The sequence below is a fragment of the Gorilla gorilla genome, chromosome X (genome assembly GCF_029281585.2).
Source record: "Gorilla gorilla gorilla isolate KB3781 chromosome X, NHGRI_mGorGor1-v2.1_pri, whole genome shotgun sequence".
Lineage (NCBI taxonomy): Eukaryota > Metazoa > Chordata > Mammalia > Primates > Hominidae > Gorilla > Gorilla gorilla.
Window position 1 is genome coordinate 62,877,358 of NC_073247.2, and position 15,122 is coordinate 62,892,479.

A 15,122-nucleotide genomic window follows, 5' to 3' on the forward strand; every position below is an offset into this window, starting at 1 on the left:
ACAGAGCGAGACCCTGTCTGAAAAAACAAACAAACAAAAAGCTCACTCAAATCTTTCCTCCTGGGCTCAAGTGAGCCTCTCGCCTAGGCCTTGGGGCTACAGGCGCGCACCACCCCGCTTCTGCTAAATTTTGTTTGTTTTTTTTTAGTAGAGATGGTTTTGCTACGTTTGCGAGCCTGGTCTCAAGCTCCTGGGCTAAGGCGATCTGCCCACCTTGGCCTTCCAAAGTGCTGGGATGGTACAGGCCTGCTCCACCAACCCCAGCTAACTTTTTGTGTATTTTGTAGACGGGGGTTTTGCTGTGTTTCCCAGCCGGGTCTCCACCTCCTGGGCTCAAGCGACCTGCACGCCTCGGCCTCCCAAAGTGCTGGGATTACAGGCGTGAGCCACGGCGCCTGGCTGATTGCTGCATCTTGAAATGCCCCACATTCTCTCTAGGTGATGGCGGGCTCTTGTAGTCTCAGAAATTCTAGCTCTCTTCCTTCTAATAATTTACAAATCACCGAGTAATAGCCTCTGAACACGTTCATATTAGCGATGCTCATTTCTCTTCAACAGAACAGAACCCCCCATCCCTCTGCCTGATCAGATCCATCGCCAAAGAGACCATGTTATCTCTGGGACTAACTTCCCTTCCTTTATTTATTGAGTGGGGGTGTCAGCATGCCCCCACTGAATAAAATTACACAGTCATGTCCCTGCCTCCCCAACAAGGGTCCGTACATCTTTCAGGGTAAGCCTAGCTCCAGGGAAACTACTAACAACATTAGCCAACCCCCTCCCAAAGACTCAAGGCTGCTTTGCCCATAGGAAACCTGTCATTCCCTATCAATACTTCTCCCAGAGACCCCTGGTTCCCTGTTTTCATCTGATTTCTCCCCATATCCTTACTCAGGGACAGATAAGCCCCGGATGGAGAAATGCAGCAGCTGATTCCAGGTGACTGAGGGTGGCCGGCCTTCACTGATTTCTCCCTCCACAGGATCAAAGCTGCCGTGGCTGGAAAGACTCAGGCTATTTCTCTTGCAGGTCAGACTGCTCCCGGTGCCATGAACGGAGACGACGCCTTTGCAAGGAGACCCGCGGCTGGTGCTCAAATACCAGAGAAGATCCAAAAGGTGAGGTGACCTGGAGGGAGCAGAGTAGTGGCCCAGGGGACAGTGTGGGGTGACCCGGTTTCTGAGGAGGGGAGGACAGAGATACTGGAGACAAGGAGCAGGGTCTCGGGGGAGATCTGGACCCTTGAGAGCCTCCCACCCTCGCTCTGTCATCACCTAGCATCCCTGGAGACAAGTCTGTGACCTTGCACTACATCTGGTGACTCTCAGTCCATTCTGGAAGGTGGGAAGAGAGCCAGCCAGCAGCATTAAAGCCCTACTGTGTGGCAGGGGTGAAGCTAGGGAAGGTCCCTCGTGTTCTGTCAGTTAGCCATGGCATCAACCAGGAAGGATTATCATCCCCAGTTCCCAGATCTAGCACACAGGAAGCGGCTCCAGCTGAATGGCAGACATGCCTAGCTGAGTCCCTGCCATAATTCCTTTTTTTTTTTTTTTTGTAGGCCTTCGATGATATTGCCAAATACTTCTCTAAGGAAGAGTGGGAAAAGATGAAAGCCTCGGAGAAAATCTTCTATGTGTATATGAAGAGAAAGTATGAGGCTATGACTAAACTAGGTAACAGAAAGTTCTAGGAACAGACAAGTCTGGGGACACATGAGCATCCCTTTTCCTGCTTTGGCTACTTCTTAGGCTGCAGAAAGTACCTCACATTTTCCTTTTGTGCAGGGAAAAATCGCAAGGCAGCTTCTGGGTGTTCTGCTCTTCTGTATCCTGTCAGGGCTGAGGGCAGGGACTGGCCACAGTGGAGCTTATACCTGGATCCTGCACGTTTCTCTCCCTTAGGCTTCTGTTCTGATGAGCCCAACTGTCTCTGTGGCATCCCGGCAACCCCCCTACCCCCACCCCACACACACCCACCCTACCTTCTCTCGGCTTGTCTCTTCCTTTTTTTTTTTTTTTTTTTTTTGAGTCAGTCTCAGTCTGTCACCTAGGCTAGAGGGCAGTAGTGCGATCATAGCTTACTGCAGCCTTGAATTCCTGGCCTCAAGCAATTCTCCGGCCTTAGCCTCCCAAAGTGTTGGTACTACAGACATGAGCCACCATACCAGGCCCAAGCTTGTCTCTTAAGGAATAAACATTTTGCTTCTTTCTAGGTTTCAAGGCCACCCTCCCACCTTTCATGTGTAATAAACGGGCCGAAGACTTCCAGGGGAATGATTTTGATAATGACCCTAACCGTGGGAATCAGGGTGAGTAGATGGGAAGGGGCTGGAAAGGGTCTCCCCAAGCCCAATTGCTTTTCAGCTCAGCTACCTGAGAAAGATCCTCAGGCAGTTGTTCCGTCATACACATCAGGGCTGAGTGAAAAAAAAAAATGCATGCAGAAAGTTAACTACAGAGGCCATTCATATAAAATTTTAAAACATGCAAAAGAAGAATATATATTTTATGGAGAATAAGTAAATGGTAAATGTATACAAACATGAATGTGAATAAAAAGCCATCAAATTAAGGTGACTGGCTGTAAGTGGAGGAGGGAGGGAGGGCGGGCAGGGATTGCTGAGTGCGGCACAGACAGCTTCAGCTGTGACTTGTTGATAGTGTGTTTTGTTTGTTTTTGTTTTTGAGATGGAGTTTCACTCTTCTCGGCCAGGGTGGAGTGCAATAAGGCAATCTCAGCTCACTCCAACTTTCACCTCCTGGGTTCAAGTGATTCTCCTGCCTCAGCCTCCCGAGTAGCTGGGGTTACAGGCGCGTGCCCCCACACCCAGCTCATTTTTTAATTTATGGTAGAGACGGGGTTTCACCATGTTGGCCAGGCTGGTCTCAAACTTCCTGACCTCAGGTGATCCACCCGCCTCAGCCTTCCAAAGTGCTGGGATTACAAGTGTGAGCTACCACACCCGGCCTATTTGCAGTTTTTCTAATATTCTGAATAAATAAATCAGACCTAACATAGCTGTGGGGTAATGTTGAGATCCGACTGGGCTCAATATTATTCCCCATACTTTTCTGTGTGTTTGAAATATTTCTTTTTTAAACGACATGTTGTTCTTCCTAAGCACCGTTAATGAATCAAAGGACTGCTAAAAAAAATGCTACAAGTGAAAAAAAGAAAGAAAGAAAGTGTTACAACTGTAGATCCGCCAAAAACTTCCAGAGCTTGTTTCATTAACAGCATGTAGGTATTGGATAGGTATCTTAGGAGTGAGGGTGATGAACACATTATGTAATAAAGATCGCTGTTTCTCTGTATTTTATCAAAACCAAATAGTCTTCTCATTCCCAAAGAACCCTGATTCTCCGTGATGCGCTTGGAAGAGAGTTTGAAGGAGTGATCCCTTATCCAACACACAGAGAGCTTTCCCACTTGTCAGAGAGCAGAGATAACATAGGGTGAAAAAAAGACAGGTTCTTGGGTAGAGATCTTTGTACATTTCAGGAATATAAAGGGGACATATGTATTTACTTGCTCTTCTACTCTGACAACATAATTATAAGACAAGGTCAGAATGTCCAAACCGTCTCCAATAGACCTATTACTCCCCAACTAAACAGGCCAGATTCTACAATCTCCCGCAATCACTATAAGAGATCTGAAAAGCCAGTGCTTGAGTATCTGCCAAGTTTTTGACGTTAAAGGAGTGTCTTTATACTGAAAATATTTCAGAGCCACTGGACCAAATCATCCATGGTTCATCACACATTTAACAGCTTAATTCACATACCATAAGATTCACCCATTTGAAGTGTACAATGATTTTCAGTTGTTGCACATCTTGAGTGGATACAGTTCAGATTCCTAACCAATCAATTTAATTATTTGGGAAAAAGTAAAAGATATGTAATGGAATAAGGTGAGACTGTGATGGGGTTTAGTCCCCATTTGACAAACCATGAGATGGAAAATTCTGAATTGATGCCACAGATAAATGCACCAACCATGACTAAACATAATTCAGAAGCAAATCTCAAATAACTCCTCAACAATGAGTGGACTCATAAGCCTCTGCTGCAGAATACCCTGATGCGACAGAAGTCTCTCTAGAGTTTGGAAACCTTTACCAACAAAGAAAAATTCTGATGTGTTCTCTTTCAGTTGAACGTCCTCAGATGACTTTCGGCAGGCTCCAGGGAATCTCCCCGAAGGTGAGTGTCTCTCAGATCTAAAGGACCGGAGAACCTTTGTCCCTCCACGGATGCGAACACTGGTAAGAGTGGGAGAATATCAAAAATGCCCTCACTGCCTTCTTCTCCCCATGTCTGTCACAACACCTGATGTAGCACCGACGGCTTGATAGTACCAACAGTTGCGATTGTTAATACCTCTTTTGTTTTCATAGTGATGCCAGATACTATTTCAAGCAGTTCACATGGATTAATTTATTTAATCCTTAAGAAGACATTGTTTCTATTATCTCCGAATAATAATGAGTCACACACTTCAGTTTTCATCCATATGAAAGCCATGTGACTTGACACAAATCTTCTAAGTTCTCTGAGCTCCAGATTCCTGGTCCATGAAATGGAAGTAAAGAATTATAGTTCATGTTTTAGATCATAGTTATCAGCAACATAATAATAAAATGAGGCTATCGTGGTACAGAGATGTTAAAGAATTTTCCTGGGGCGCAGTGGCAGTGGTAGTCTAATCCAGAGCTCCAAGCCATTTAAAGCTCATTCACATTTGCATTTGTTTATGAAGTTCAGATGTTGCTCACTAGGGCTTCACCCCATAGGGCCTGCTGGTGCTTCCATTGGGACACCCACTCTCTCAACAGGAAGGACCATCTGGTCTCTGCTGTGTTGCTGGGGCCACTTGCAGGGCTTAGGAATCGCTTTGATTGTTGGCCCCTCCCTACTGTGAGCTCCTTGAGTGCCTTGTCTGCACCTGGGGCATCTGGGAAGGCCCAGTCCCAGCCCAGGGGATCCCTCGGAGGCCCCTGAATGAGTGATCCCACAAGTGCAGATTCAACTCTGGTTTGGAGGGTAAAGGGGTCTGGGAGTTGGGTTGCCAGTGTGGAGACTGAATTCAAAGAAGGATTGTGAAAGGTATTAATTGTTATTATTACTACATTTAAACAGTGTTTACAAGCTCAGAGAGGACTTTACTGTAGGCTATTTGACATGTATGGTTCACTATTTCATAAGGGAGGAAGCTGAATTAAAAGTAGCTTAAGAGCCGGGCGCGGTGGCTCACGACTGTAATCCCAGCACTTTGGGAGGCTGAGGCGGGCAGATCACGAGGTCAAGAGATCAAGACCATCCTGCCCAACATGGTGAAACCATGTCTCTACTAAAAATACAAAACTTAGCGGGGCGTGGTAGTGCCTGCCTGTAGTCCCAGATACTCTGGAGGCTAAGGAAGGAGAATCGCTTAAATGCGGGAGTCGGATGTTGCCTTGAGCCGATATCATGCCACGGCACCCCAGTCTGGCGACACAGTGAGACTCCGTCTCAAAAAAAAAAAAAAGAAAGAAAGAAAGAAAGAAAAAAAAAGTAGCTTAAGATTGTTGGTCAGTGACACATCCCAATGCAACCAGAATTGGTATGGGTACCACCTCACTGAATTCCACATTGAATGTTGGTGCCTCGGTAGGGTAGTATGTCATATCTGGTACTGCTTTGTTTGCTGCCTAGATTAATTTCGGCAAACCATTTCTTTCCCTCTCCCTTCCCTGTATTCATCTCCCCACACCATCTTTCCCAGCAGTGTTTTGTCGCCTCCCTATGTTTTTACATTTACTCTCCCAGCAGCTGTCTACAAGCTTATATGGGATCCCTTGTATTTTACAGAACCTCTTCCCTTTGTAGACCTTGTGAATTCTTAGAATGCTACTCTTCTCCAAATCATCTGTATATCACACTCTCAATTACATGGAGATTTTTGCTGTTTGCAAGAATGTCAGTCCTAAAAGAGTGGGAAGATAAGCATTCTATCCCTGGAAACCATATTCACTTAGGCCATTCCTTTCCCTTCTAACCTCCCCTCCCAGGTTTCTCCTAATTTAGGCCTGTGTAACTCTCCCAGTGTTGTTGAGAACATTGAATAAGCTAATGCATGTGAAGACCCTTTGTAAGCTCAAAAGCACTATAGAAATGTCACTGATACTATTTATCTGTGATCTTCACATTATAAAGATCATGCCCAAGAAGCCAGCAGAGGAAGGAAATGATTCGGAGGAAGTGCCAGAAGCATCTGGCCCACAAAATGATGGGAAACAGCTGTGCCCCCCGGGAAAACCAACTACCTCTGAGAAGATTCACGAGAGATCTGGTAAGAGGAAGCAATTCAGGAACAGTCCCTCTGGCTTCCCTGGCGATGTTCAGGTGTATGGACTGGGTGTGTGGCATGGATCCCAGATAACCCTGGGTCCAGACTGGGCTGAGGAGCTCGCCCAGCTCCAGATGAGATGTTAGACATGACTTCCAGAGACAGACTTGATTTGTCACCCATAGAAAAAACCATGTGACTTGGGGCAAGTCTTTCAGATTTTCTCAGCTCCAGATTCCTAGTCCGTAAGATGGAAATAAAGAATCATAGTTCATAAATTGTTTGGAGACATTAAATTTAATCTAGAAGGCCTGATGACATGAAAGGTGCTCAAGCAATTCTATCTGTGATTACCTGGGATCATTACCTGATTAAGACTCAGCTCAATGCCATGCCTGTTACCCAATACAGGTGTACTTCAGAGATACTGCAGGTTCAGTTCCAGACCACTGCAATAAAGTGAGTCACACACGTTGTTTTTTGGTTTGGCAGCGCATAAAAACATTATGTTTATACTATAGTGTAGTCTACTAAGTGTGTGATAGCGTTGTGTCTAAAAATGTATATACCTTAATTTTAAAATAATTCTTTGTTAAAAATGCTAACAATCTTCTGAGCCTTCAGTGAGTCACACTCTTTTTGCTGGTGGAGGGTCTTGCCTCGGTGTTGATGGCTGCTGGCTGATCAAGGTGGTGGTTGCTGAAGGGTGGAGTGGCTGTGGCAGTTTCTTAAAAGAACACAACAGTGAAATTTGCCACATCGATTAGCTCTCCGTTTCATGAAGGATTTCTCTGTAGTATGTGATGCTATTGGATAGCATTTTACCCACAGTAGAACTTCTTTCAAAGTTGAAATCAATCCTCTCTAGCTATGAAAGTCCTAGATGGCATCTCCTTCCAATAGAAGGCTATTTTATCTACATTGAAAATCTGTTGTTTCATGTAGCCACCTTCAACAGTGATCTTAGCTAGATCTTCTGGATAACTTGCTGCAGCTTCTCCATCAGGGTTTGCTGCTTCACCTTGCACTTTTATGTTACGGAAACGGCTTCATTCCTTAAACCTCATGAACCAACCTCTGCTATCTTCACATGTTTCTCCTGCAGCTTCTTCACCTCTCTCAGCATTCATGGACTTGACGAGAGTTCTGGTCTTGCTCTGAATTAGACTTTGGCTTAAGGGAATGTTGTGGCTGGTTTCGTCTTCTATCCTGACCACTCAAACTTCCTCTATTTGAGCAGTAAGGCAGTTTTGCTTTCTTATTCGTGTGTTCACTGGAGTATTAGTATTATTATTTCCCTCAAGAACTTTTCCTTTGCATTATATACTATTATTTCCTTCAAGAACTTTTCCTTTGCATTCACAGCTTGGCTGTTTGGTGCAATAGGCCTAGCTTTCATCCTGTCTTGGCTTTCAGCATGCTTCCTCACTAAGCTTAGCCATTTCTAGCTTGTGATTTAGAGCGAGAGACATGCGACTCTTCCTTTCATTTGAACACTTAGCGGCCATTGTAAGGTTGTTAATAATCCTCATTTCAGTATTGCTGTGTCTCAGGAAATAGGGAGGCCCAAGAAAAGGAAGAGAGACGCGGAACAGCTCATCGGTGGAGCAGTCAGAACACACACAACATTGGTCGATTCAGTTTGTCAACTTCTATGGGTGCAGTTCATGGTACCCCCCAAAACAATTACACACAACAGGGTGATTATAGTCAATAATAACTTAATTGTACATTAAAAAAACTAAAAGAGCATAAATGGATTGTTTGTAAGGCAAGGATAAATGCTTGAGGATGGATACCCTATTTTCCATGATGTGATTATCATGCATTGCATGCCTGTATCAAAGCATCTCATGTACCCCATAAGAATATACACCTACTGTGTACCCACAAAATAAAGAACAAAAATTATTTTAAAACACTAAAAAACAATAAAAACAATTGTAGTAATAATATCAAAGCTCACTGATCACAGATCACTGTAACAGATATAATAATAATGGAAAAGTGTAAAATTGGTGAGAATTTCCAAAAAAAAAAAATTGCAGCATCTGCGAAGCAGTATGAACATGAAGTGCAACAGAACAAGGTACGCCTGTGTGGCCTTAACAAATACGTGCTGGATGAAAGGAGGTATGGGGGAATGTTCCCGTAAGTGAAGAGGTTGGGAATCTAAGCCTGAGAAGGGAAGGAGCCAGAAGCTAAAACTTTAATCGGCATTTGGCCTATGCTGGTGTGGATCTAAGGTCTCAGCCTCTCTAAGCCAGAGAATGTGAAAAACTGGATAAAGAAGGCCCATGGGCACTTGGGAGGAAGCAGGCATCTCCTTTTTTTGAGTAAACAGAGCCTAACACTCTCCAACCTACCCAACCCTCACTTTCCAACTATTCTCCATCATAGGACCCAAAAGGGGGGAACATGCCTGGACTCACAGACTGCGTGAGAGAAAGCAGCTGGTGATTTATGAAGAGATCAGCGACCCTGAGGAAGATGACGAGTAACTCCGTAAGAGAACCTTCCACTCACCCCCCACATCCCTGCAGATGTGCTATTCTGTTATGATACTGGTATCCCATCTGTCACTTGCTCCCCAAATCATTCCCTTATAATTTTCTAGTGTACAGCATTGAGGCTGAACGATGAGATTTCCCATGCTCTTTCTACTCCCTGCCCTGTATATATCCAGGGATGCTCCCTACCCAGGATGCTGTGGGGTCCCAAACCCCAGGTCAGCCCTGATATGCGGGCCACACCTTCCTCTAGCCTAGGAATTGATAACCCAGGCGAGGAAGTCACTGTGGCATGAACAGATGGTTCACTTCGAGGAACCGTGGAAGGTGTGTGCAGGTCCTGAGATAGGGCAGAATCGGAGTGTGCAGGGTCTGCAGGTCAGGAGGAGTTGAGATTGAGTTGCCACGTGGTGGGAACTCACTGCCACTTACTTTCCTTCTCTCTTCTTGCCTCAGCCTCGGGGATACGACACATGCCCATGATGAGAAGCAGAACGTGGTGACCTTTCACGAACATGGGCATGGCTGCGGACCCCTCGTCATCAAGTGAAAACAAGTGTTCACAACAGTGAAAAGTTGAGCGTCATTTTTCTTAGCGTGCCAAGAGTTCGATGTTGGCGTTTCCGTTGTATTTTCTTACACTGTGTCATTCTGTTAGATATTAACATTTTCATTGATGAGCAAGACATACTTAATGCATATTTTGGTTTGTGTATCCATGCACCTACCTTAGAAAACAAGTATTGTCAGTTACCTCTGCATGGAACAGCATTAACCTCCTCTCTCCCCAGATGTGACTACTGAGGGCAGTTCTGAGTGTTTAATTTCAGACTTTTTCCTCTGCATTTACACACACACACAAACCACACCACACACACACACACACACACACACACACACACACACACACCAAGTACCAGTATAAGCATCTCCCATCTGCTTTTCCCATTGCCATGTGTCCTGGTCAAGCCCAGCTCACTCTGTTTCCTGGTCAGCATGTACTCCCCTCATCCGATTCCCCTGTAGCAGTCACTGACAGTAAATAAACCTTTGCAAACGTTCCCCAGTTGTTTGCTCGTGCAATTATTGTGCACACAGCTCTGTGCACGTGTGTGCATATTTCTTTAGGAAAGATTCTTAGAAGTGGAATTGCTGTGTCAAAGGAGTCATTTATTCAACAAAACACTAATGAGTGCGTCCTCGTGCTGAGCGCTGTTCTAGGTGCTGGAGCGACGTCAGGGAACAAGGCAGGCAGGAGTTCCTGACCCCCGTTCTAGAGGAGGATGTTTCCAGTTGTTGGGTTTTGTTTGTTTGTTTGTTTCTTCTAGAGATGGTGGTCTTGCTCTGTCCAGGCTAGAGTGCAGTGGCATGATCATAGCTCAGTGCAGCCTTAAACTCCTGGGCTCAAGCAATCCTCCATCCTCAGCCTCCAGAGAAGCTGTGACTACAGGCATGCACCATCATGATCCACTAATTTTTTTAGGTTTTGTCAAGAAAGTCTCGCTCTGTTACCCAGGCTGGTCTCAAAGTCCTGGGCCAAAGCGATCCTCCCACCTTGGCCTCCTAAAGTACTAGGATTACAGGAGTGAGCCACCATGCCTGGCCTCCAGTTTTTATTTTGATAGAGACTATACACTTCAGTCCTGGAGCAGGATTCTTCAGCAGGTGTTTGGGCGTCTTGGCCTTTGCTCTCTGAATGATTTTCGGGTTCAAGGTCTGGGACGGTCCATTTGGGAGTACGTGGGAGGAGACACAGATGAAATCGTCATCTGGGGAACATGAAGGAATGAGGAAGATGCATGCATTGTAGACCCTGTGATGGCCAGGGAATAGAAGAGTCCATTTAGTCTCCGTGCAGGGGAGCAGTCGGCGCGAAAGTCCCCTGGACAGAAGCATGAGACGGCGCATCAAGGTTCTCACCAGTGAAAGGCCTGGGGGCTGGGGTGGGGACGATGATTTGGGAATGGGACAGTTCTTTGTCGCATGTACCATTGCACAGTGTGGAGGGGAAACAGTTGTGGGGAAGGGCAGGGCAGAGGGGATTCTATTTTAGAACAAACCACTGTGTGTGAATGAAGACATCAAAGCTCCATTCACACGCAATGGACTTGAAACACCAGCCCCAGGTGGAGGCAGGATTGGAGCAGTTTTGACCGTGCATGGCCCATCACGTTGGCCTTCTGGTTCTCCCCAGCCTTCGAAGGAGGACACTATCATCATTATGCCAATATAATAGATGAGAGACGGAGTCCCAGAGAGATGGTAGGTGTCTTGTCAGAGGTCCTACAGCTGGCAGGTGCAGGAGGGGCTGAGTTTGGAGCTCACTGACTTCAGAAACTTTAAGGAGGACAGGTGTGTGTGGTGGAGGGAAGGGGAATTGAACAAGCCCTGGGCTCTGACCCCAATCAAAATGTAAAGGCTGTGGGTTCATTTACCGAAGACAAGGAGCCCTAGGAGAGAGAGAGTGCAGGGAGGGAGAGGCATTCGTGGTCACAGCAGGGACAGTGGGAGACAGAGATATGCAGGGTGGGCAGAAGAGGGGCAGGCAAAGAAGCAGGGGAGACAAAGCCACATGTGGGCTGTCACAGCCACCAGAGGGAGAGGGTGCCAGGAAGGAGATTGTGGAGCTCCAGGAGCAACAGAGTTTCCCCAGATCTGTGAGCATGCCCTGCCTGGCACTGCAGGAAGAGGTGGCTGCCACCCAGGTCAGTGTGGACGTGCCTCTACCTGTGTCTCAGAGGGAACAAATTCTATTTTATCCCAATATAGTTTTGTATTACACAAATGTAACATTCGGCTACTAGATATTGAGTGCCATGTCCTCCATGCAAATAGAGGAGAGGATACCCTAAAAGAGATACCGAAGCATTTGATTTTTCTTTCTCCCTGGGACGATGGGATCCATAAGTTGGGTCCCCCAGCCCACAAGACAGGTGCAACGTAGTGTGGCAGGAAGATTGTGAGTTATGACAGGGAACATTTTTCCTTAGGTTACATGGGTATGTAAAGCTCCGGACTATCTGTCTATCATGGATAGATAAAGAGTGAACATGGTCCCTTCTCCACAAATGTGTTTCTCTCCTCAATTATTACTGTAAAGGGCTGAAGTTACACCAAGTCCTGATACATTACTTTTTCGTGGTTTTTTGTTTTTGGTTTTTTTTTTGTTTTTTTTTTGTTTGTTTTTGTTTTTGTTTTTTTTGAGACAGTATCGCAGTCTGTCGCTGAGTCTGGAGTGCAGTGATGCAAGCACAGCTCACTGCAGCCTCGATCTCCCAGGCTCAAGGGATTCTCCCACTTCAGCTTCTGATCTAGCTGGAACTACAGGCACACGCCACCACACCCAGCTAGTTTTTGTATTTTTTTTATAGAGACGGCATCCACTATGTTGCCCAGGCTGGTCTGGATCCCCTGGCCTCAGGCAATCCTCCTGCCTCAGCCTCCCAAAGTGCTGGGATGACAAGTGTGAGCCACCTCGCCAGGCCTTCACTTTCTTTAATGAACAATTATCAGAGTTTCATCTTAGAGGCAAAAGTGGCTACTGCCAGCCAATCTGTCTGTGGCGTTGGAGGGGAATCTGGCTGATTCAGATGTTTCTAATGAACTTTTTATCTTCATTATACTTTAAGTTTTAGGGTACATGTGCCCAACGTGCAGGTTTGTTACATATGTATACATGTGCCATGTTGGTGTGCTGCACCCATTAACTCGTCATTTAACATGAGGTATATCTCCTAATGCTATCCCTCGCCCCTCCCCCCACCCCACAACAGGCCCCGGTGTGTGACGTTCCCCTTCCTGTGTCCATGTGTTCTCATTGTTCAATTCCCGCCTATGAGTGACAACATGCGGTGTTTGGTTTTTTGTCCTTGCGATAGTTTGCTGAGAATGATGGTTTCCGGCTTCATCCATGTCCCTACAAAGGACGTGAACTCACCGTTTTTGATGGCTGCATAGTATTCCATGGTGTATATGTGCCACATTTTCTTAATCCAGTCTATCATTGTTGGACATTTGGGTTGGTTCCTCTAATGAACTTTTAAATTAACCTACATGATGTGATTATCCTAAGGCCCTTTCCAGCTCCGTGTTTTTTTTGATTCAGGGTTTGGAGATTTTCAGAGGCTTTGTTACAAAGAGAATCTCCTGGGCGGGCGCGGTGACCCACTCTGTAATATCAGCACTTTGGGAGGCCGAGGCAGGCAGATCACTTGAGGTCAGGAGTTTGAGACCAGCCTGGCCAACAGGGTGAAACCCCCGTCTCTACTAAAAATTCAAAAATTAGCCGGTAGTGGTGGCAGGCCTCTGTGAATTCCAATTACTGCGGGGAGTGAGGCGGGAGAATCCCTTGAACCTGAGAGACGGAGTGTGCAGTGAGCCGAGATCACGCCACTGCACTCCAGCCTGGGCAACAGAGTAAGTCTGTCTCACAGAGTAAGTCTGTCTCAAAAAGCAAACAGCATCTCTTTACTACAGTGATTTGAGCTGTGGTCTTGTCTCCTCGGGTTTCTCTATCAGTCTGATCCCATCTACTCTATCTCCCAGGAATGCCTCAATATTTCTGGTGGACCGCTGACATGTTTTCTTATTTTCCTCTACTGTTAAGAGTTGACCCTTGAAAACATTTTCTTCTCAGTTCAATGGAATGTTGAGTGGGGCATGGGATCTGTCTGCCATCTTGCTCCAATCATCTGGTTTTAGATATTTTATGTACTTTTGTCACTATGAAAGTGTAATTTTTCTCAATTTGGTTTTCTAAATGGTTATTATTGGTATGTAGTAAACCTATCTATGATTGTATATAATATTTTGTTACCTGTCTGGGTGCAGCTTCCCCTGCATTTTGGCACAAGACTCAACCTGTTTTATTCTCCAAAATAAATGTGACAGGCCGGGTACGGTGGCTCATGCCTGTAATCCCAGCACTTTGGGAGACTGAGGCAGGTGGAACACCTGAGGTCAGGAGTTCGAGACCAGCCTGGCCAAGATGGTGAACCCCCTTCTCTACTAAACATACAAATGAAAAAATTAGCCAGGCATTGGTGTTGCATGCCTGTAGTGCCAGCTACCAGGGCAGCTGAGGAGGGAGGATTACATAAACTCAGGAGGCAGAGATTGCAGTGAGCCTAGATCGGGCCACTGCACTGCAGCCCAGGCGACAGAGACTCTGTCTCTAAATAAAAAAGAAAAAGAAATAAAAAGAAAATTCACTTCACAGGCAGTAGATATCCCACAGGCACGAACTCCCCTACACTTCTAGATTGCATCACCCGCCCCTTTGGCAGCTGTCTGGGAAGCCAGATCCCACACTTGGAAGTGTAGTGTTTCATACAATCCAAAAGTGGTAGCAGAGGCCAGGCGTGGTGGCTCACACCTGTAATCCCAGCACTTTGGGAGGCCAAGGCAGGCGGATCATGAGGTCAGGAGTTGGAGATCAGCCTGGCCAGAATGGAGAAACCCCGTCTCTACTAAAAATAACAGAAATTAGTTGGGCATGGTGGTACGCGCCTGTAATCCCAGCTACTCGGGAGGCTGAGGTAGGAGAATCGCTTGAATCTGGGAGGCAGAGGTTTCAATGAGCTGAGATCACACCACTGCACTCCAGCCTGGGCAACAGAGGGCGACTCCGCCTCAAAAAAAAAAAAAAAAAAAAAAAGCAAAACAAACGAACAATAAAAAGTGGTAGCAGAAATCGGAAAGTCCAGATATGTAGGTAATTGGCCTGGCTGAATGGCAGCAGCCAAGGGTGAACACTAAATGCTCCCAGGCAAGTCCTAAGTTCATCAGGTAACTGGAGTACCCATCTGTGTTAGTTAATTGCCTTTATCTGAATGAAAAATAAAACTCATGTCTCTACGACAACCAGCTGCTTACAGCTTAGAGCAAGGCATCTAGGCTAAACTCCCCTGGTGACAGGGAGACAAGGACATCATCTTCCTCAATGTTCACATTTCGAAGAGATGGCTCCAAGGCCCTGAAGAAAGACATTTCAGGGGCAGGGCGTGGTGGCTCACGCCTGTAATCCCAACACTTTGGGAGGCTGAGGCTGGAGGATCACTTGAGGCCCGGAGTTCAAGTTCAAGACATTCCTGGGTTCTAGGATGGCCAGAGGCTTACAGATCAAAGGAAGAATTTACAAATACAAATTTTCTCAAGGAAATGCTCTAAGGAAAGTGAAATGGAGACAGGTTTCTTCTTCCCTCTTGGCAACAGGAAAAATTCAATTTTATGTTTAGTTACCCTTACAATTTCCCCCTTTTCTTATTCTTTTATAGTAAC

General features: G+C 45.9%; 1 protein-coding gene across 5 annotated transcripts in view; it reads left to right on the plus strand.

Moving 5' to 3' along the window:
• Positions 1-15,122, plus strand: part of LOC129529923 (protein SSX2) — a 38,611-nt gene that overhangs the window by 486 nt on the left and 23,003 nt on the right. Inside the window, exons 2-9 of one of the 5 annotated variants that reach the window (XM_055375988.2) lie at positions 1,030-1,118; positions 1,559-1,673; positions 2,213-2,308; positions 4,159-4,208; positions 6,201-6,336; positions 7,887-7,964; positions 8,734-8,838; positions 9,300-9,905. In XM_055375988.2, coding sequence (XP_055231963.1) covers positions 1,050-1,118; positions 1,559-1,673; positions 2,213-2,308; positions 4,159-4,208; positions 6,201-6,336; positions 7,887-7,964; positions 8,734-8,834 — 645 coding nt within the window. In that variant the 5' untranslated portion in view covers positions 1,030-1,049 and the 3' untranslated portion in view covers positions 8,835-8,838; positions 9,300-9,905. Of the gene's footprint in view, positions 1-1,029; positions 1,119-1,558; positions 1,674-2,212; positions 2,309-4,158; positions 4,209-6,200; positions 6,337-6,744; positions 8,839-9,299; positions 9,906-15,122 lie in introns of those variants that run through there. The other 4 variants (XM_055375986.2, XR_010132470.1, XR_008675443.2 and 1 more) reach the window with 4 other exon arrangements.